The sequence below is a fragment of the Propithecus coquereli genome, unplaced genomic scaffold, assembly GCF_000956105.1.
Source record: "Propithecus coquereli isolate 6110/MARCELLA unplaced genomic scaffold, Pcoq_1.0 Scaffold122, whole genome shotgun sequence".
In the NCBI taxonomy this organism is placed as follows: domain Eukaryota; kingdom Metazoa; phylum Chordata; class Mammalia; order Primates; family Indriidae; genus Propithecus; species Propithecus coquereli.
Genome location: NW_012136303.1, coordinates 3,659,197 through 3,679,003, shown reverse-complemented (window position 1 = coordinate 3,679,003; position 19,807 = coordinate 3,659,197). Strand labels below are relative to the sequence as shown.

The following is a 19,807-nucleotide window of genomic DNA, read 5'->3' as shown; positions in this document are numbered from 1 at the left end:
ATAGTCCCAGCTACTCGGGAGGCTGAGGCAGAAGGATTGCTTGAGCCCAGGAGTTTGAGGTTGCTGTGAGCTAGGCTGACACCATGGCATTCTAGCCCAGGCAACAGAGCGAGACTCTGTCTCAAAAAACAAACAAACAAACAAACAAACAAACAAACCCACTCTACAACTAGAAGATATGGGCAGCAAGGCTGCTGCCCTAGCCCCAACTGGGAGGCTGACATCACCCGCTCTCACCGTGATGGGCTGTGAGGGTTCAGAAATTGTTTTGTTGTAAGGCCCAAGGTCCCGAAGGGTAAAATGTGGGCATTTGATTCCCAAACCCAGGATGTGAGGGGAGCTGAGGATAAGCCTCCTTGCAATTCCTTGAACTCCGCAGATACACTCCTGCCTCGGGGCCTTTGCACTTGCTATTCTGTCTACCTGGAATGCTTTTCCACCCCATACCTGCATAACTTGCTCCTGCACCTCCTTCAGGGCTTTGCTCAAAATGCCACCTTCTCACCAAGCCTCTCTCTGACACCCTGTTTAAAATTCCGACACCTCCCATCCCAACCCCTCCAATTCCCCTCACTCAGCTTTATTTTTCTTTGCAGCATTAACCAGCATGTGACAAACTGGGTGTTTTCCTTGTTTATTGTATAGTGCCAGCCCCCACTAGCATGTCAGCCCTCGGGGGCCGGGATTTCTGTTTACGCCTCTGCAGCAGAGTGCCTAGCACAGAGCAGACGCTCGGCAAATATTTGAACAAATCGATAAAACTGAGACCCAGAGAAGGAAAGTGGTGGGGCCCAGGGCCACACAGGAAGTACAGACGCAGCATTTGTGTCCTGGTCTTCTGTCCCCAGCCCCTGGCTTCTGTCTCCTATCTTTACTGGCGTGGGATCTTCCTGGGTTTGCTAGAACTGGGGGTGCAGAAGCCTGTGTCCCTGCTTCCCTGCCCTCCCCAGAGATATGGGAGTCCACAATGGGTGGGAGAAGAGCCCCTTCCCCTGGGCCTGTGGCCGGGGGTGGGGGACGTGTGGAGTGTGTCCATCCAAGAGACCCTGGCCTCCCACCTGCCCCACTCCCCATCCCAGATCCCAGAGGCAGGGCTAAGGACAGAATCTTTTCTTTTTTGCCTCCTAATTTAGGGAATGGGATCTCCCCCTGGAAACGTCAGCTGCCACGGCATGGGTGGCGGCTCCTTGCCTTCTCAGTGGCCTCCATGGAGGATGGAGGACGGTTCGGCCCTTTCACAGACAAGGTGCTGAGGGCAGAGGAGGGAGCGCACCATTTGCACAAGCTTGCTGGCGCAAAGCCAGGCCTCAAACCCTGCTCAGGCAAGTCAGACGCATGTAATCCCCCTGTTCTGGGCCCCGTGTTGGGTCCAGGAGGCAAGGACGGGACCTGCCTGCGACTGAGGGAGGCAGCTGCTTGCTGGAAGTGGCAGGTGGCCATAGCTGGGAGCAGCTGCTGGTCAGTCAGCCTGCCTGAGCTCACATCCGGGTGCCACCCTTTGTCATGGGGTCCTTGGGCAAGTTGTGTAAGGTCTCGGTGCCTCTCGGAGTTGTTGCAGAAGCCCAGTGTGCAAACACATAGGAAGCACTTAGAACAGCCTGGCACCCGAGGAGCGCTCAACAAATGTGAGCTGACACCCTACCGTCATCACCATTGCCACCATCATCATCATCATCACCACCACCACCATCATCACTATCACCCCCACCACCATCATCATCACCATCACCACGTCACCTGGTGTCTGTCCCCCACAACGTGTTCTGAACTCTGCCAGGGCAGGAGCCACATCTGTGGGGCTCAACACTGCAGCCCAGGAGGCCATTTCCATGTTGTTAAATGGAGAAATGAGTGAATGAGTGAATGAGTGAATGAATGAATGAGTGAATGAATGAATGAGTGAATGAATGAATGGCAAAGAGGCCTTTATGGAGAGCAAAGCAGCTGATAAGAGTTGAAGGAGACTTAGATTCACTCTTTCAGCCCCCCCAGGCCTTCCCCCCTCATTCCTGCAGATTCTGCCCCCATTTAGGGCATTTCCTCCCAGAATCTAGAGCCCCCCGGGGCCTCAGACTCCAGTCTCTGCCCTGCACACACCGGGCCAGACTCAACTCCCTAAACACCTTCCTCCCCATGTCCCCCCAGCCCCCACTCTGCAGCATAACAGCTCCCAAAGCCTGAGATCTGACTTTCTGGGGCCCCATTATGGGACCACCCAGTCACATCTCCCCAGCCCTGGACCTCCCTTCAAGCCAGTTTCTCTCCCTACTTCCCACAGCCTGTGTCCCTGCCCCACCTGGGCTTCCCACATGGCCAAGAGCGAGTCCGAATGCCTCCATGGGGGCTTGAGGCCCTCAAGGAGCCAGCCCAGCCCGCCCTGCCAGCCTCCCGACTCTCTCAGCCCTAGAACTGGAGGAGCCTGCTTGTTGGGCGGGTCAGATGGCCCTCGTTGGGACTGCAGGCTGTGTGCATGTAGGACCCCACGCCAGCCTTCATGTCAACCCACAGCAGCTCTGGTCCTGCATTTTGCAGAGGAGAAAACTGAGGCACAAAGAGGAGAAATAAAAGGCTTGAGGCCTTCATTTAACAGATAACCACTGAGTGCCTCCCATGCACTAAGTGCTGGGGACACAGCAGTGAACAGGAGAGCGAACATCCCTGTCTACACAGAGCCCAAGAGGCACACACAAAAAAATACAGCGGTTGTCAGACATTGATAACGGCTCCAAAGTTAGAGTAAGTGGCTCGAGAGTGATGGGGACAAAGGACGTTTTGAAAAGGCAGTCAGAGAGGGCCTCCGTGAGGAGGTGACATTTCAGCAGAGCCCAGTGAGGTCCAGGAGCAGCCAGGAGGCCAGTGTGGCTGAAGGGCGGTGAGCAGGGGCCAGAGCTGGGCCTTGTGGGCACGGTGACTTTTGCAAGGAGAGTGATGGGGGTGCTACGGGAGCATTTGGAAGGAACGTGGTCAGGCTTCCATTTCTAACGCAGCGCTGTGGCCAGTGTGACGAGGGGAGGATACAAGAGGAAGGACAAGGAGTGCTACTGCTGGGAGGAAGTGACAAGAACTGGGGTGGGAGTGATGGAAAAGGCCCTGCACTCCCCACACCCTCCAGGGGGCTACTTCCCTGGGAAAGGGGGGCTCAGAGGAGCCAGACATGGGGGCAATGGGGCTGGCATTGGGGACTCTGGCAAGAAATGGCTTCCGGGGCTCCACAAGCTTGACACAACGAGGACAGGGGCTGGCTGCCTGAGCCGACCAGCTGGACAACTCGCCAGCCCCCAGGCTGCCCCCTGACCTCTAGCCAGTGGGGTACCTGGTCCTCCTAGCTCTGGGAGGGCAGAGGTCAAGCCTGTCCTATGCACTGTCACTGGGATAGCCCCTAGCATGGCTGTTGGCACTTAGTAGGTGCTCTGCAAATCTTTGTGGAATGAATGAACAGGACCTGGTAGATGGCGGGCACCAATCAAAGTTTGCTAGGCAGATCAATAAATGAACGGATTGCCTGCAGCCCTGTACTGTTTGCGGGTGGTTTCTCATGTTAGTCTGAGTTCCTTAAAGTAATTGCAACTGCTGCCAACTGCAGAGCCTTACCCTGAGCCAGGCCCTGGGCTAAGTCTCGTTCCTGTGTGCAACAACCCCGAACAGCAAGTTCTATTGCTGTGCCCATTTTACAGACGAGGAAACTAAGGCCCAGAGAGATTCATTAATTTCCCCAAGGTCACTGTTACTAATCAGCACAGCCAAAATGCGAACCCAGGACGAGGTTCTTCTCAGCTATGCTTTAAAACCTCCCACACTGGGATCTTATCAATGACACCATCATTCCCAACTCAATTGTAAATCCTCCCGAGGGCAGGGAGCTGCAGGTGGGGTCCCACATGAACGACTCCCATCCTCCTTCTCATCCCATGCATTGCCTTGGCTCCTCACCGCAGCCTGGTACCACCTGCCCGACAGGAACCCAAGGCTTGGAGCTTGGGAACTTGTCCAAGAACAGTAGAGCTGAGGAGCGCAGGGGAAGGTCTTGAGCCCCCATGTCCGGGGGCCTGGCCAAGGGCTCTTTCCACAGCCCCTCCCCACTCTCGTCCACACCGCCGCCCTGTGGACCCAGCACACGGGCAGGGATGGAGTCCCCAGACCACCAGCCCTGCATGAAGCAGTCACCAGTTCCTGGGGTCCAGCCAGCATACACAAAACCCCACACACCCTCTGGTCTCCAGGTCTGGGGCTACTGGGTTGACCTCGGGCTGACCTCTCACCTCTGCCTCTTCCCCGACTCAGCAGAAACCACGAAAACTGAGCTTCAGGGGAGCCGGGCATTTCGAACCCCCTGCACCGTGTGCGCAGCTGTCCATGCGCAATAATAATACCAACAGCAGCAGCAGTGATGACAGCCAGCGCCCACCACGCACCCAGCCAGGCTTTAGATGCCTCAGTTCTCACACTGGCCCTCCAGTGACGCAGGCCCTTTTATTACCCGCATGTTTTAGTTGTAGAAACTGAGGCGCAGAGAAGTTAAGCAAGTTGCATGAGTCACCCAGCAAGTATATGGCAGATTCGGGATTCAACCCAAGGCATCCCAGCTCCAGAGCCGAGTATACTGGGGAGGATACACAAGGGACTGGACCCCTCTGGGCAGGAGAACTAGGTGGGGGGAATGGGGTGGGCTGGCCACTTCTCACTCCCTTAGGGACTGCTGGGGTTTTCTTTATTTCCTTCTTTTTTTTCTTTTTGTTTTAATTTTAAATTATGTGCATGTATTCCCTTTAAAACAAACCTCTCTTGTGTACCTTTGTCCACAGCGCCCCTTGCCCGCTCTGGGAGGCCCTGCCCTCTCCTCTGTCCGCGTCACGGCTCACTTCCTCGCAAGAGCCTCATCTGGTCCCCTCCCAGCCTCTGCGGCACTCGCTCCCTGTCCTGGCTCCCCAGGCCACCCAGGCCATGCCCTGGCCATCCGTCTCCTCTCGGGGCTGTTGGCAGCTGGCCATGGTCTGGGTGTGGGCTGCACCTTCCCATTTAGGCCGTTCCTCTGAGGGCAGAGGCCTGGTCTCGCACAGATTGGCCTCAGCTGATGTGGAGTGGCCTGCGGCTGGCTGTGGGCTCCACACCGCGCCCTGCCCCACCGAATCGCAGAGTCCCTCGGTGACCCCCGAGGGTGGGCCCTACCAGCAGATCCTGTCTGTGCCTAAGCAGCATAACCCAGGGTCGGCACACTCTGCCAGACAGACTCACACCTGACTCCCCATCCTGGAACCAGCCATCGTCCAAGCCCGTGTAATACCACAAGGGACCCCACGATCCAAGCTTTGCTGTCAACAAGATGGGTGATTTAGGGAGCTGAGAACACAACACCTCCACTATTCGAGCTCAAGTAGGGACTTTAGCCTTTTACCAGCTGTGTGGCCTTGGGCATGTTACTTAACCTCTCTGAGCCTCAGAAGCCTCAGAAGCCAGACGAGGATCATAATGGTAGCCAGTCTGGACAATCTCACGGAGTCAGGTGCATAGTGTTTAGCACAGGGCCTGACACTTTGTAAGCACTCGGCAAATACTGGCTGTGTCATGACTGCCATTGTTTTTACTCTAGCAGGCATTGATGGGGTACTTTTTGTATCCCGGATTATCCCCACAACAACGCTGAGAAGCAGTTGATATCGCTATCCCCATGTGGAAATGGGGGCTTAGAGAAGTTAAGATGTATCCATCTTACAGTTGCAAAGCGGGTTGGCGCGTCAGGATTTGATCCCAGGGCTCTTGGACCCCGTGGAGCGTGCCTGCTCTTAGCCCGCATGGAGCCCACTGCCTCCCTCCCCTCTGTGGCCAACTCCCGACTGCACCGGCAGGACTCCTGGCCTCTGTTTCCCACCTCCCTGGCTCGGTGCCTTCCCTCTGCCCTCTGGCTTCCACCAAGGCCTTCTGGCCTCCAGATCTGGGGGTGGGGCCCTGCCAGTCCAGGAGACAAAACCAGCTGACCTCCCCCTCCTGCTGAAAGCGCCCCCCACCCCGGTTTCCGCACACACACTCTCACTTCATTCTCTTCTACCTCTGTCCACTGCCAGTGTTCCTGCCCCTGCCCCAGACCCCATGTCCTTAGGCCTCACTGCCTCTGGCCACACCACAGGCGTAAGCAGAGAACAGTTCCCGTTTCCTGTGCTGAGCGCTTGACAAAGAGTCTCTCTTCACCTCCCCACAGCAACCCCGGGAGATAGGCAATGCTCTTGAATCCGTTTCCCAGATAAGGAAACTGAGGCTCAGAGAAGGGCAGGGACTTATTTCAAGGTCATTCAGCTAGCGAGTCACAGAGCTCAATTCAAACCCTGGGCTGGTCTGAGACGCAAAGCCCCACTCAGCAGCACGGCTTTACCTGGAGTCATCACAGATTCTAGGGGTTACCAGTCCCCTCAAAATCATAATCCTGACTGTTGCTCCTTTTGATTGAGGGTTTGACTATGCCCACACGCTGGTATAGATGCTCCTATACTATAGTACAGAAGGGAGTATAACTGAATCCACAGCTATTATCACCCCATTTCATAGATGGGGAAACTGAGGCTTGAAGTGGGGAGGTGGCTTGCCCAAGACTGCACAGCAGGAAGTGGCAGAGCCTAGACCCGGCCCCTGCCTCACATTTCCACTGCTCTGCTGACCTGCAGGGGCCTCGAATCAACATAGAACCTGCCACCTCCAGCCTGCTGCCGTCCAGCCTCCAGGACAGCCAGAGAGGCTCCATCCCCATGGAGCGGCCCAGCCTGAACCCTCTGAGCTGCCTCCCTCCTCTCTTCTCCTCAGCCCAGGCTCTCCTGTCACTCTGCAAAGGGCCGCACAACCCCCCTTGGGAGGCTGGCAGCTTTGAGAGCTTGGCGTTGGGGAGATGGCTCCTCCACGGCCCCCGAGACGGAGCAGCAGATTCTGTGGCCTGCCTGGCAGGCTTGGTTTTACTCCATCTTCCTAACTACCCCACAGGGTGTGGGTTTCATCACCAGCATATACAGAAGGGGTCAGGGGCTCAGAGCAGACAAGCCATTTGCCCAGAACCACACAGCGGGTGGCAGGGCTGGGATCCAAACGCAGGTATGTCCTTGGCCATGTTGCCTTCTGGACTCCACTGTGGTTGCTCTGCCCAGCCATGAGCCCCTGCTGCCCGGGCGGACCCCTCTTCCCCCCACCCCCCCGACGACAGTGACAATCCACTATTTAGCATTTCACGTGGATTCTCTCCTTTGGTTTTCCCAGCAACCCTGCAGGAGAGGGGCAAGCATCGGACCTATTTTTCAGATGAAGAAACTAAAGCACCAAGTGGTTCCTTAGCTGGGTGGGCAGCAGGGGCTGTGCCTTGGTTTGCTAACCTGTAGAATGGGGTCATAACAGCCTCTCGGGGCGGCTGAGGACTGTGCAAGACTGTGGAAGCCAGGGGCTCTTGGAGACGCCCCCGTGGGGTGTCCTCAGACAAGGCGCGAGGCCCGAGCGCGTTTCTCCCGAGCGGACGGCATCCAGGCAGGGCCCGGCCTGCCGAAGGAAGGGCCCCACGTCTCCTCGAACATTTCCTCAGCTGGGGATGCCGAGAAAACGATGAGTCATCCACCCAAGCACGGGCCTCCCAGGAGCCTGCGTCTGTCGGGTCTCAGCCGGGTGGGGAAGGTTCCAAGCTGGAAAGGGGGCTCCGTGAACACGATGACTCCCCAGCGGGCCCCACCGCGGCCTGATCACCAAGTCGCCACAGCCTCCCACCGCCGCCAGCTGCCAGCCTTGAGGACATCTCCCGGATTCTGCCCTCAGACCTGTCCCGAGTCTTCACCCCAGATTGCACGTCTGCCTATACTTCCTGGTTTCCTAAGCTCCCCTTTCCACCCAAGAATCCCTGGGTCAACGGTGACCCTCAAGGCTCCCTGGCCCCCCACCTCCCGCTCACTCAGGCCCAGACGCTCAACCTCTTGTCCTTCGAGGAAACCAGCCAGGCCTTCTCTCCCCTCACCTCGCTACTTCTTGGCCTCCTGTTCTTCCTTCTCCGGAGCACATGGCCTTCTTGCCATAGCACCCAAGGGTTCCTTCTAAAACCCAAATCTGACCTCGTCTCCCTCCCTCGCACACCTCCTGCGAGCTCCCTGCTGTCCCTGATGGCGACGCACTGAGTGGCTTCCCACAGCCTTCTCTTCCACCTGGCCCCAGACAATTTCCCCAGCCCATCCCCTCAGGACCCCATAGCGGTTCTCAAGCTGATTTGGCCATTTACCCAACCTCACCCCATCTGGAACGTTCTTCCAAATACACTGTTCTAGAAAAGTCTGCCTGTGGTTCCATCACACACAGCCCGCACTGACTCTGCCAAAACAGGTCCCACTGCCCGGGATGAGCTTCCCTGTGCTCGGCTCTAGCTGAAAAATTCTTCTCGGCCCTCAAGGTCCGGCTCAAATGTCACCTCCCCGAGGACTTCCTAGACACTCTCGGGCAGGAGGATGGGTCTGTGCCTTGGGGCTCCCGAGGGCCCCAGAGTACGGAGCTGGATGCACAGTCCTCAGACTCCTGCAGAGGCGTCTGCTGTACCCCCCTTCCCAGTGGGGAGCCCCTTAGAGGCGGGGGCTATTCTGGGCCCTTGGGATACAGCAGTGAACAAAACAGATGCGGTCTGCTCTGGGGGAGCCCACAGCCTTGTGCGGAGACAGATCCCAAACATATAAACTAGTAAAATATATACAACGTCAGGGGCGATAGGGGCTATAGAGGAAAAATTAAGTAGAAAAGAGAGATGGAGACAGGGTCCAAGGGATCTAAGGTGGTTCTCACTGGGGGATCAGAGAGAGCCTCTCTGAGGAAGCGACATCCAAGCAAAGACCCAAAGAAGGAGCGAGAACTGGCCAAGCAGAGATCTGAAGGAAGAGTATTCCAGGCTGGGGCAACAGCCAGTGCAAGAGCCCTGGGGCAGGACTGTTTGGCTGTTTGCAGAACAGCAAGGAGGCCCGTGTGGCTGAGGCCGAATGAATGGGGAGAGAAGAGGGAGGTGGGGGCCAGGTCACGCAGGGCTCTGCAGGCTATAGGGAAGACTCTTGCTCTTGCTTCGAGTGAGACGAGAGTCTTGGAGGGTTCTGAGCAGAGGAGGGAGAGAATCTGACTTGATTTTTGCAAAGTTTGCTCCAGTAGTGTGTGTGCAGGAGGGATTATGGGGGCGGAGGGTAGAGTGGACACAGGGCGCCCAGTGGGGAGGCTGACGTCTCTCCAGGCTTGGACCAGGCTGGGGCAGTGGAGGTGTGAGGAGTGGCAGAATTTGAGATGTGCTTTGAAGGTGGAGCCAGCAGGATTTGCAAATGGGTTGGAGGGGCAGGGAGAGGAGGTATGAGAAAGAGGAGTCAAAAATGAGTCCCAGGGGTGGCCCCCGGAAGGGGAAGGATGGAGCTGGGGGATGGGGAGGGCAACGGAAGGTGCGAATGAGGGAGGGAGGGAATGAATGAATGACTCAGGCTTGGAAACCAGACTGAGGCTCACACCCAGCTCTGGGGTTGGTGGGACCCTGAGTGAGTTCCCTCCACTCTGCCTTAGTTTCCCCATCTGCAGCGGAGGGGCTCCATGTCCCAGGGTGGCCAAGAGGACTGAATGCTGAGCGACTGATGACCTTGAGGGCGCGAGGACAGGCCCAGCCTCCCACCTGCTCTGCTCTGTCTCCCCAGGCCGGCCAGGCCTGCAGCTGCAGCGAGATGGGAGGGGCAGGGGTGGGCCGGAGGGAGGGGTGGCATCTGTCTCCCACCAGGCCGGGTCTGGGCAGCAGGGGAGGGCTGCCTCGGGCTCTGGGCGCTAGTGTGGAGTGCCCTCAGGCGAGGATGCACCATGAGCCTGGGCTGGAGAGCTAGGGCACCCCTGTGGCCATCCCCCCTGTGGACCCCTGCGCCCACGCCTGGGGCTCAGAGGGCCAGACAGAGCCCTGGACCCCAAGCCTTGTCATGTGCTCACTGTGGGCCTTGGGGAAGTTCCCTGGGCTCTCTGGCACCAAGTTCTCCTCTACCTCTCAGAATCCAGGGGAGATTAAATGAAATAAAGTGTCTGGTGCACGGCGGGGGTGTGAGAAATTGGGAGATGTGCTCAAACCCCTGACCGAGGGAGGCAGTCATTATGTCGACCACTACATAGACGGCATTTTGTCTCCTTGAGAACCCAGAACCCAGTAACCCGGGTTCCCAGCCAGAGGGCTGGGTGGGGGTGGCAAGTTTGCGGGGATGGTGTGGTGAGAGGCTCCTCCTTTTACTTGGCAGGTGTCCCCCAGCCCTTGGTAAAGCCCCCCAGCACCCTACCTTGACCTCAGGGATCTGGCACCCGGGAGGGCCTCGGAGGCGGGAGCGACCACTGGAGGCTTCCCTACATGGTAACTAGGGACACTGAGGCTCAGAGCAGGGCGGAGGCCAGTCAGGACAGCAAGGGATCCTGAGCCTTCAAGTTCCCAGCTCCAGGGGCTCATGCCACACCTGCACCCCTCACCAAGACGTTTCTGGAGTTCTAGTCAATTTAATGCAACATTTCCCAGGCCCCCGATGGCACTGGAGACACAGAAATGACTCCGAGACAATCTCTGGGGAACTAGTTGCTGCCTACCTACGATGTGCCAGGAACTTGGCTGGGTGCTTTGTGGCCACCGTCCCATTTAATACCCACCACATCTTTCATCACCATCCCCATTTTCCAGATGAGGAAGCGGAGGCTCGGCAAGATCCACGGAGCAGCTAACATTTTCTAAGACTTGCCACACTTGGGGCGCTCTTCATGCATTAAGGCAGTAATTTTCCCACCAGGGCTAAGGGGGGAATATGGTTACCAGCTCCATTTCACTGATGAGAAAATTAAGGCCAGATTGATAAAAGGACAGAACCGGGATTTGAACCCAGAGTCCTGTGGCTTGAAAGCCCAGGCGCTTTGCCTCCCCCTCTGTGTCCAAGTAGACTCAGGAGGCCATGTTCTAATAAGCCATTGGCCTTGGTGGGCTATCACCAGCCTCCTCCTGTTCCTTTGCCTGCTTTTGGGGCCCCAGGGCCAGGCCTGGCTTTGACACAAGTTACCAGGGTGACCTTGAGCACATTACTTAGCCACCATCCTCAAATCCAGTTTGCCATGAAGTGGAGCTTTGGAGCCCGGTTTCTAGATGAGGAAACAGACTCAGAGAGGCCAGGCAGGCTACTTGCCCAGGGTCACATGGCAAGGAAGTGGTTAGGTTGGGACCCCATCTGTCCTGGCCCTGTCACTCCAAGTTCAGAGCCCTCTATCCCAGAAGGACCCACTCCACTCCCAACAGTGCTTGGCTCTGCACTTTGTTATGTGACCACAGCAAAGGTCACAAGCTTTGTGGGGGGCGAGAAGGCTGGAGCAAGGAGACGCCTTGGCCACTGTCGTGGGGATGGGGAGATGGCACTGCCTCTTATGCCCACTCACACTTGGCTTCAGCCGGCTGCTGAGACCCCAGGGCCAGCAGGGGCCAGGGCTGCAGTTGAGGCTGACTTGGTGATGATGAAGGACACCCCTGTCGGCACCACACTGCCAGAGAGACAGGGTTTTCCAATCCAGACCTCGCACACGTGAGCCCGCACACACAGTCACCCCGTGGTCTGCCAACGCCCACACCCTGGGTGCTCACACAGACGCTCACAGCCACACACTGACAAGTGCGCACAGGAGCCGCCCCACCTGCGCGCCCGCACGCTGCCTCGGGCACACACGGCCACACGAGCATTCCCAGCCTGCACACGGAGGGGCACAGGCGCCTTCGCACCCACACAGTCGCGCTTCTGCACACGCACACACGTGCACGTGCATGTTCTACCCATGAGCACATGTGCACATGCAGAGCACTCAATCTAACAACCTCTAAGGTAACAGCCAGCTTGGAGAAGCTCAGGTTTGTCTCATGCCCTCGACCTTCAACCCTAGACAGCCCCAGCCACAGGCTCCCTGTCCCCCAATCCTCCCAGCAACGTTTCAGAGTTCCAGATGGGCCTCCAGGCACTCAGGGAAGGGAAGGCAGCCTGTAGGGGCCATAAAGGAGAGATTTTCATGCCAGGTCTTACCCAAGGAAGAAGAGTGCATGCTGTCCCCACTCCTTAGCAGAGAGTGACCCAGGACCTAGAGGGGAGGTCCCAGGAAGGCAGAGCCTGACCTTCCAGAATGACCGTGACTCCAAAATGCAGTCCCTCCAGAGCCCAGGACCATCTTAACCAAATCACGGAGGCTTAATTAACAAAAGGGCTCATTTCTGCGACTCATGAGAAACTCAAACGGGGTCTATACCAGGTATCACTGTTAACCTTCTTCCCAAAGTCCCCCAGGGCCCAGGACAACAGAGTCCTCCTCCCTTCTCCCCACCGCATACCCATTCTAGTGAGCCCCAGGAAAGCACCGAGACATCTTCCACTGTACCAATCCTGCCCCAAGCACCAGCCTGTGAATACAGACATCTTGACCAGAGGGATGCTTCTAAACTAATTCAGACTAAAGTGTAATGGACTGAAAGCTTGTCATGAGGGGCCTGTGTTTTCAAATTGGATCAGGTTGCAAGACACCTCAGGGGCAAAAGGGAGACGCGCATAAGGCAGTACTGAGCTCAGGGCACGCCCTTGTCAGCAGCCTAGGGGAAGTACTTAACCTCCCTCAGCCTCAGTATACTCATCGGAAGGATAGCAATAACCATAGCACTGACCTCTAGGCTGCTGTGAGAATCCCATAAGCTGATGTGTTATCAGTGCCTCAACACACTGACAGACACACAGTAGGTGATCAAAACAGTAGCTGTGCTGACAATTTGGAGAAAACCAGGAAACACTGAGGTATTCAACCGAAGGTCACAGCACTATTAGGCAGTGTTAAGTCAGAGGCCATTTCCCGCCCAGACCAGCGGCCGCAGGTGCCAAAGGTTTACACAAAAGCTCTGGGGAGAAAGACTTAAGACTGAAAATGCTTTCCACTAAATGAACGTTGTCACAAACTGGGAAAAGACCACCATTAGTCAATTTGGCTAGTGGAGCACCTGGGGTCCGGCTCGCAAAAGCCTGGTGTTGAGAGTGGAGTTTGGCAATCGTGGGGCTTCCCCTTGGGAAATGGGGCTCTAATGGTGGGATTCCTGGCATATGACAGAGCCGAGAGGAAGCGACGGTGGAGCACAGAGATCTAAGTCCAGTCCTGGCTCCCTTCCAATGGAAATCTCCCCTCCCTGGAGGCCTCAGTTTTACCATCCAGAAGATGGTACCGTTGGAAGAACATCGATCTCCAAAGAGCCTTGGGGCTCTTTGATCCTGGAATTAACAAACAGCCCCATGTACCACCTCAGCCATAACCTGTGGCCCTCACTGGCTCTGGGGACAGCCCCACTCCTGAGAGGCCAAAGGAAAAGGAAGGGGGTTGTTTCGCTTTGTGGCTGACACTGGAACGGAATTGGAGGGTCTTGCCTCCCAGGGGTTCGCTTCCCCTGCTTGGCAGCCCACAGTGGCTGGAGCAGGCCAAACACAAGAAATAATAAATCCTAACCAGGCTTTGCCCAGCCAGGAGGCCCCCGCTGGCTCTTGTCATAAAAAGATCTTATCCCCATGAGCACCCGTGCAGCCTGTGGAGGACTCCGCCCTCCTCCCCTCAGTCCTCTGCCTCCACTTTCTATTTCCTGTGACAACCTGCAAACTGAAGACCAACTTGCCTCTCCCAGGCTTCAACTGGAACCCCCCCCGCCCCACCCCCCACCCGGGCCCCAGCTGCAGGAGGCCCTGCAGAGTGTAATTCCCCTGCCCTCCTCTCTGCCCTGGGCCCGTCCGGACAGATTAAGCCTTTGTCACACACACCCAGAAAAGCTCAGGGCCAGATGGGACAGGACAAGTGGTGTCAGATCATCGACCCGAGGCTGGCCAGGACTAGGAAAGGGGCCCGACCGCAGCACTGCATATGGCTGTGGGAGGGGGTGGGGGCCCAGGGTGGGAGCAGCCAGAGAGCAGCGTGGAAGAGAGATGACACATCACAGCCATTCTGGGGACAGAGACCATACAGGGGCCTTTGCTGCTGAGCCAACTCCTACATCTCTTCTCTGAAATTTTTCTGTCTGCTTGCCCTCCCTCGAAGTCCCAGGGGCTTCCCCATCATATCTCAGCTATGTCCACTGCCCCTACCAGCTGAGTGACCAAGGGGGCAGGCAGAGTCCCACCCACTCCATTACCCTAGCGCCCACCACAAGGCCTATGGGTACTAGACCAATGCCTTGGACAAAGGTCTATGGCCCAATGACCTTCACAAAAACCCACCCATGAGAAAACTAGAGGATCTCTTCCAACTAACGCCAGAGGCAATGATAACTTTGTGTGTGTGTGCGCGTGCATGTGTGCAGGCCAGTGAAGGTAGGGATTGTCCTTTGCACCTTTCAAAGAAGGTCCCATTCAGCCTCTCCCAGGAAGAGGCCATGGTTGCCCCAGAATTCCCAGCAGGATTTGTTCCTCTTAGATCAGTGAAAAGGAAAATGGAAATATAAAAATAATAACCAGGCCCCAGGAAGGTACTTGGAGATGGGGGTGGCAGGACTCGGGCATCTCTCATGCTGGCTCCGGTTGGCTGGGCGAGTGGCAGGTAACTAACGGGCTCTCTAGGGACCAGCAGGCATGGGGAGCTCGAGGGGCAGGCTGTCGAGGGAGGGCACGTCTGTTGTGTTTGTCGTCCTCCTGGCAGCCTAGACTGGGAGGCCTGGGTCCCCTTTCTCTGCCTCCCAGGCAAGTGGTCCCTTGGGGAGGGCTTATTATTGGTCTGAGAGCCAGGGTGGAGACTCGTGCGGTGTTGCAGCCAGGGACAAGCAGAGCAGGTCAACGCAGGCCTCAAGAAGTATGTGAAGCAACCATCGAGGCCCAGGCCTAGCACCCAGTTTCTGCCTGTGGCCTGGATAGGGGGAGGGGGTGCTGCTCCGCCTCGACAGCTGTGTGGATAAGGGGGTAGACGCTGCTCCAGATGCCCACTCCCTAGGGCAGAGGTCGACCCACACAGAGAATCAGTGAGCCAGCTGCCAGGTCTGGGGCGTGGTCACCCCCCAACTCCAAGAGTGGGTATGGGGGGAGGAGGCTTCTGCCCTAGACTGAGAAGGAGGTTGGGCCAGGACGTCCAGCTCTTGGGGAGAGAGAGCCAGGATAGGGGGTGGGTGGAACACACCTGGAGAGCCCTGAAGGTGGATGGCACTGACCCCAGGCAAGGGGCACAGACCCAGCCAACCATCTGGTGGGTCACTGACCTCAGGAAAACCACACTCAGGCTGGGGGCACTAACCCAATATAGGCAGACCGAGGGGGGCTACTGAATGGCAGGGTGGGAAGAGCTGACCTAGGCTGGGGAGAGGCAAGGACCCGTGCCCACGTATGGAAAAGCGGGCACTGATTTGGGCTGGGGGAGGGGTCCTTCACTGGATCGGGGAGGGGACAATGACCCAGCCTCGCTGGGTTTGGGGGGAAAGTACTGATTTAGGCTGGGGGGATCCCTGACTCGCGTGGGTTGGGACACTGCCATAGCCTCCCCCTCTGAGAATCCGGCCCTGGCGCGCCCCTCGGCCCGGCCCCCTGTTCCCCGTCCGGCCGGAGGCGGCAGCGGCGCAGATGGGCTGCTGGCGGCCGCAGCGCGGTTATCAGCGCTCCTCGCAGATGGGCCGCCCGCCCTCCGCGCTCACGGCTCCCCACTCCCCGCGGCCTGCAGCCCCGTCCCCTGGGCGCGGGGGGAGGCGCCTCCGGGTCCGCTCCCTGGCTCCCGCCTCCCTCCCTCGCGGCCCCGTCACCCCGCGGGCCCGGCCCGGCGGCCGCCGGAGGGGGAGGGGGAGGGGACAAGTGCACTTTTCGTAACGACCGAATCAATTGTGTGTGAAGAGCCAGCTCGGGCCGGGGACAGGGCTGAGCGCGGGGCGGGCGGGCCGGACGGGGGAGGAGCGCGGAGGGGGGAGCGGGGGAGCTAGGGAGGGAGGGAGGCCGGCGCGGGGCGGCCCCGCTCTCTCGCTCCGGCCGGGCGAGGCCGGGGAGAGATGGGGGGGCCGGGGAGGGAGGCCGGGCCGGCCCGGCCGGGCCCGGGGCGGAACGCACTAATGGAGGGTCTCGGCAACGGAAAGTTCAAAGCTCCGCAGCGCCCCGGGAACGGCCGCCCCCCCAGCCCCCACCCTCTGCAGAACAATGAGGTCCCCGCGGGGGAGCCGCGGGGCCCGCGCCGCACGCCCTCTCCAGGGCGCCCCGGGCCAGAGGGGACGCCCCCGCCCGGCCGCCTGCCTCCTCCCTCTGGCGGCTGCGGTTCTCCGCCCCCTCCCCCACGCCACCCCGCCCGGACCAGGCCGGCCCGGGGGACGGGGGAGGGGAGGGGATGGATAGGTCAGGCCGCCCCCGTCCCAGGGAGGGGGGAGCGAGGGGCCCGGGGGGCTGAGGGGGCGCCCCACCCACCCGCGGGAGGCTGCTCCTGCGCCAGGCTGCGGCTCTGGGCGCCCCTCCCCGGGCCAGCCCCGGGTGGGGTTGGGGCGACAGCGCCCGGGCTGGCCCCCTCCCCTGGCGCTGGGAGGCCCAGCGGACTCCCCGTCCCGTGGCTGCCCCTGCCTCCCACTCCCCCCAACCCCCCGCGGCACCACCCTCCACACACACATACACACACACACACACACACACACACACACACACACACACACACACCGCCCAGCCGGCCCGGGGGCGGGAGCGCGAGGCGCCCGGGACAGGCAGCCCCGGGGCGGGCGGGGGGGAGGCTAGGGCTTCGGAGCAGCCGCCTGCTGGCGGGGGGAGGGGACGGGAGGACGGAACATGCTAGGGTGAGCAGCCCGGGACAGCCCCCCCACCGGCACGGCCACGGCCCGGGCAGCGGCGCGGAGGGGGGCAGGGACGCCCCGAGCCCGGAGCGCTGCCCAGGCGAGCTGGGGAGGGCGGGTGAGCAGGGACGCGTGCGCCTCCGGCGGGCCCGACACACGGACAACCTCAGGGACACACGTTCGGACACACATCCACACCCCCACCCCGCCCGCCCGCCCCGAGCCCAGCGGCGGGACCGGCCGGTGGCCGCCGCGCGCGCACTCACCGAGCCCGTCTTGACCGGCACATACACCACTTGGCCCATCTTGGGTTCCCGGCCGCTGCCCAGGCGGAAGCCTTTGGAGCGCACCCAGAACTGGAACTTGCCTTTCTCACCGGCCGCGGGGCCGCTGCCCGTGCCGGTCCCGCCGCCGCCCTGCAGGACCTCAGCGATCCGCTGGTATTTGCTGCGTGTCACCGTCTTGGTTTTGGCCGAGTCGCCGTAGGTGCGCAGGCACCAGTCCCGGAACTGGCGGCCCAGCTCCGAGTCCCCGGGGCTGCGCTCGCGCTCCCAGCCCCCGCGTAGCAGCAGCGTCGGCTTCGGCATCCTCCCGCCGCGCCCGGCGCCCTCGGGGGCGGGCCGGCCGCCGGGCCGCCCGGTGCCGGGACTGGGCTGGGCCGGGCTGGGCCGGGCCGGGGCGCGCCGCGGCCGGGGCTGTCCCGCGGTGTGGCTCCGGCGCGGCTGCTTGATGGGCGCGGGCGGCGGCCGGACGCGCGGGGCTGCGGCGCGCTCTGTCCTGCTCGGGCGGCGGCGGCGGCGTTGGCGGCGGCGGCTCCGGCTCGCCTCCTGCTCCGCCTCCTCCTCCCCCCGGCCGGGATGCAGGAGCGATGGAGGCAGCTCCGGGCCCGGAGGTGCAGAGGGGGCGGGCCGCCCCGCAGGCGGCCGGGGGAGGCGGGAGGCGGGGAGCGGCCCCGAGCGCGGGGAGCGAGACCGAGCCTGGGCGCGGGCGGCAGCAGTGGCTGTCAGCTTGCGCGGCTCATCCTGCTCCTGCTCAGGCTCCCGCTGCCGCGGCTCTTCCTCCTCCTCCTCCTCCCGCGCCCGCCTCCACCGCGCCGCGGGATCCCACCTGTTAGAGCGGCGCAGCCTTCGCTGCCGCCCGCCCCCCCCTTCCTCCCGCGCCCGTCCGCCGGGCCCAGCCCCCGCCTGGCCCGGCCCCTGAGGGCGCGGGGGCCGCCGCGCCCGCAGCCGCCGAGAGGGCAGAAGCCGCAGGCGCGCAGTGCCCAGTCCAGGGACGCGTTCCATCTGGCCGGGCCGGGCCGGTAGCCTCGCAGGCCGCGCTCCGCCCGGACACCGCCGTCCCGCCGGGAGTAGGGCGCAGACCCCGGCCCAGCCGGCCGCATCCCTGCCTCCCGGGCTGCCCCGCCCGACTTAGCCAGGCCCAGGCGGTATAGTGCAGATTCCCCTCCGTCCTTCCCTCCCTCCCTCGACTGGCCTGACCTCTCATGTGAGTCAGAAGCCAGAAGAGCAATGTTCCCCTGAGGAACCCCAAATCGCCAGCCTTCGGGGCCCTCAAACTTCCTCTCCTTTGCCCCACCTCGAGTTCCCCGAAGTTTGGCCAGCCTTGCCTCTGCCGGCCCCACTGCTCTGGGGCAGCCCCAGACCCTAGGGAAGTCGCCCACGGCCTCACACAGTCCAGCCCCATCAGGGCTTCAGAAGACCCTTAACACACGCACTAACTCATCCTGAGAGCCCCTGCCTTCCTGCGTGCACCTTGACTTAGAATCTCGTGCTGAATAAACTCAGGTGGCCGCACCATCCCCCTCCTACCTGGGCAGATCTGACCTTCGGTAGGGCTGGTCCCCTCCCCCTTAATGAAATTCCCAACATGAATAAAGGCACAGGCCAATTTCTGAGGATTCCTGCCCTCCTTTCTTAACAGGTCATGACAAATTGCTAAGCTTCCCTCCCTGTTGTCCCCTGGGGTCCACACTCATGTCCCCATGACACTCCTGCAGGCATGTCACCACCCAAGGCCTGAGGCCCAGAATTTGGCTAGTGCGACAATTTTCTGCCTGGGAAGTACTGGCTAGTCCCCCACCCTGGGACCTACTGTGTGCTATGTTCTGGCAACTTGAAGGCAGAGGAGACAGCCCCGTTTTATAGATGAAGGCCTGGGGCTTGAAGAGGTGGCCTGCCCTGCTCAAGGTCATGCAGGAAGGAGGGCTGGGTTTGTCTGGCTCCTGCTGCCACGTAGGACATGAAGTCTTCCCTGTTCACCCCACTGGGAGGGGTCCCAACACTCTATGTACCTGGCTCACTGCCCCCAGTAGACAGGGAGCTCCAGATGCTCAGGGCCATATCTGACCCATCCCTGTATGCCCAGGCCCTAGCACAGCACCTGGCACATAGTAGGTGCCAACAAATGCTGAAAGAACCCAAGAGGTCTTCCAAGTCCCAACCTCTCTCTGCATTTCACATAGGAGATTATTTTTAGATAATTTACATTTCCATGTTACTTTATATACACCAACAACTCCACAGTCATTTTTCCTCTTTATCTTCCCAAGAGCTCTTTTTGGATCCATGCTGGCATGCATGCCCATTTTTAAGAGGTGACCACTCAGAGAGGAGAAGGCAGTACCCAAAGACCAGCCCCGGGGGTGCAGGGCCTTCTGCATGATTTGGACCCTGACTCTTTTCAGTGTGTCCCTTGACAGTTATCCCTCCAGCTGACTCCCTTCCTGAGAGCAGAGATGCTCCAGCCAGGCGATGCCAGTGCTTGCTTTCAGCAGGAGCACCCTGTTGCCTAGGTAGTGGGGTCCCTGTATGAGCCCAGGTCTCACCACCCAGTTCCAAGACCCACTTCCAAAACCGCTAAGCCAGATCACTTCTCCGTCCAGTCTGGGTCTTTGCTTGCTTCTCAGAACCTAAAATCTTGGTTGTCAACCTTGGGCTGAGTTCTGGCATAGCAGAGGTATCATGTAAAGAAAAGAACATAAATTTTGAGTAGGGACAAACAGACTTGAAACTGAATCCTGACCGCTGTTTGCCATGG

The 19,807-nt window shown here is 59.8% G+C and overlaps 1 protein-coding gene across 1 annotated transcript in view; it reads right to left on the bottom strand.

The window, feature by feature from the left end:
• The window catches only part of NOL4L (nucleolar protein 4-like), a 121,391-nt gene extending 103,856 nt beyond the window's left edge, over nt 1-17,535 (bottom strand). Inside the window, exon 1 of the mRNA XM_012637744.1 lies at nt 17,038-17,535. Within this exon, the coding sequence (XP_012493198.1) occupies nt 17,038-17,358 (321 nt within the window). The 5' untranslated portion in view covers nt 17,359-17,535. The remainder of the gene's footprint in view (nt 1-17,037) is intronic.
• Between the last annotated feature and the right edge of the window lie 2,272 nt (nt 17,536-19,807).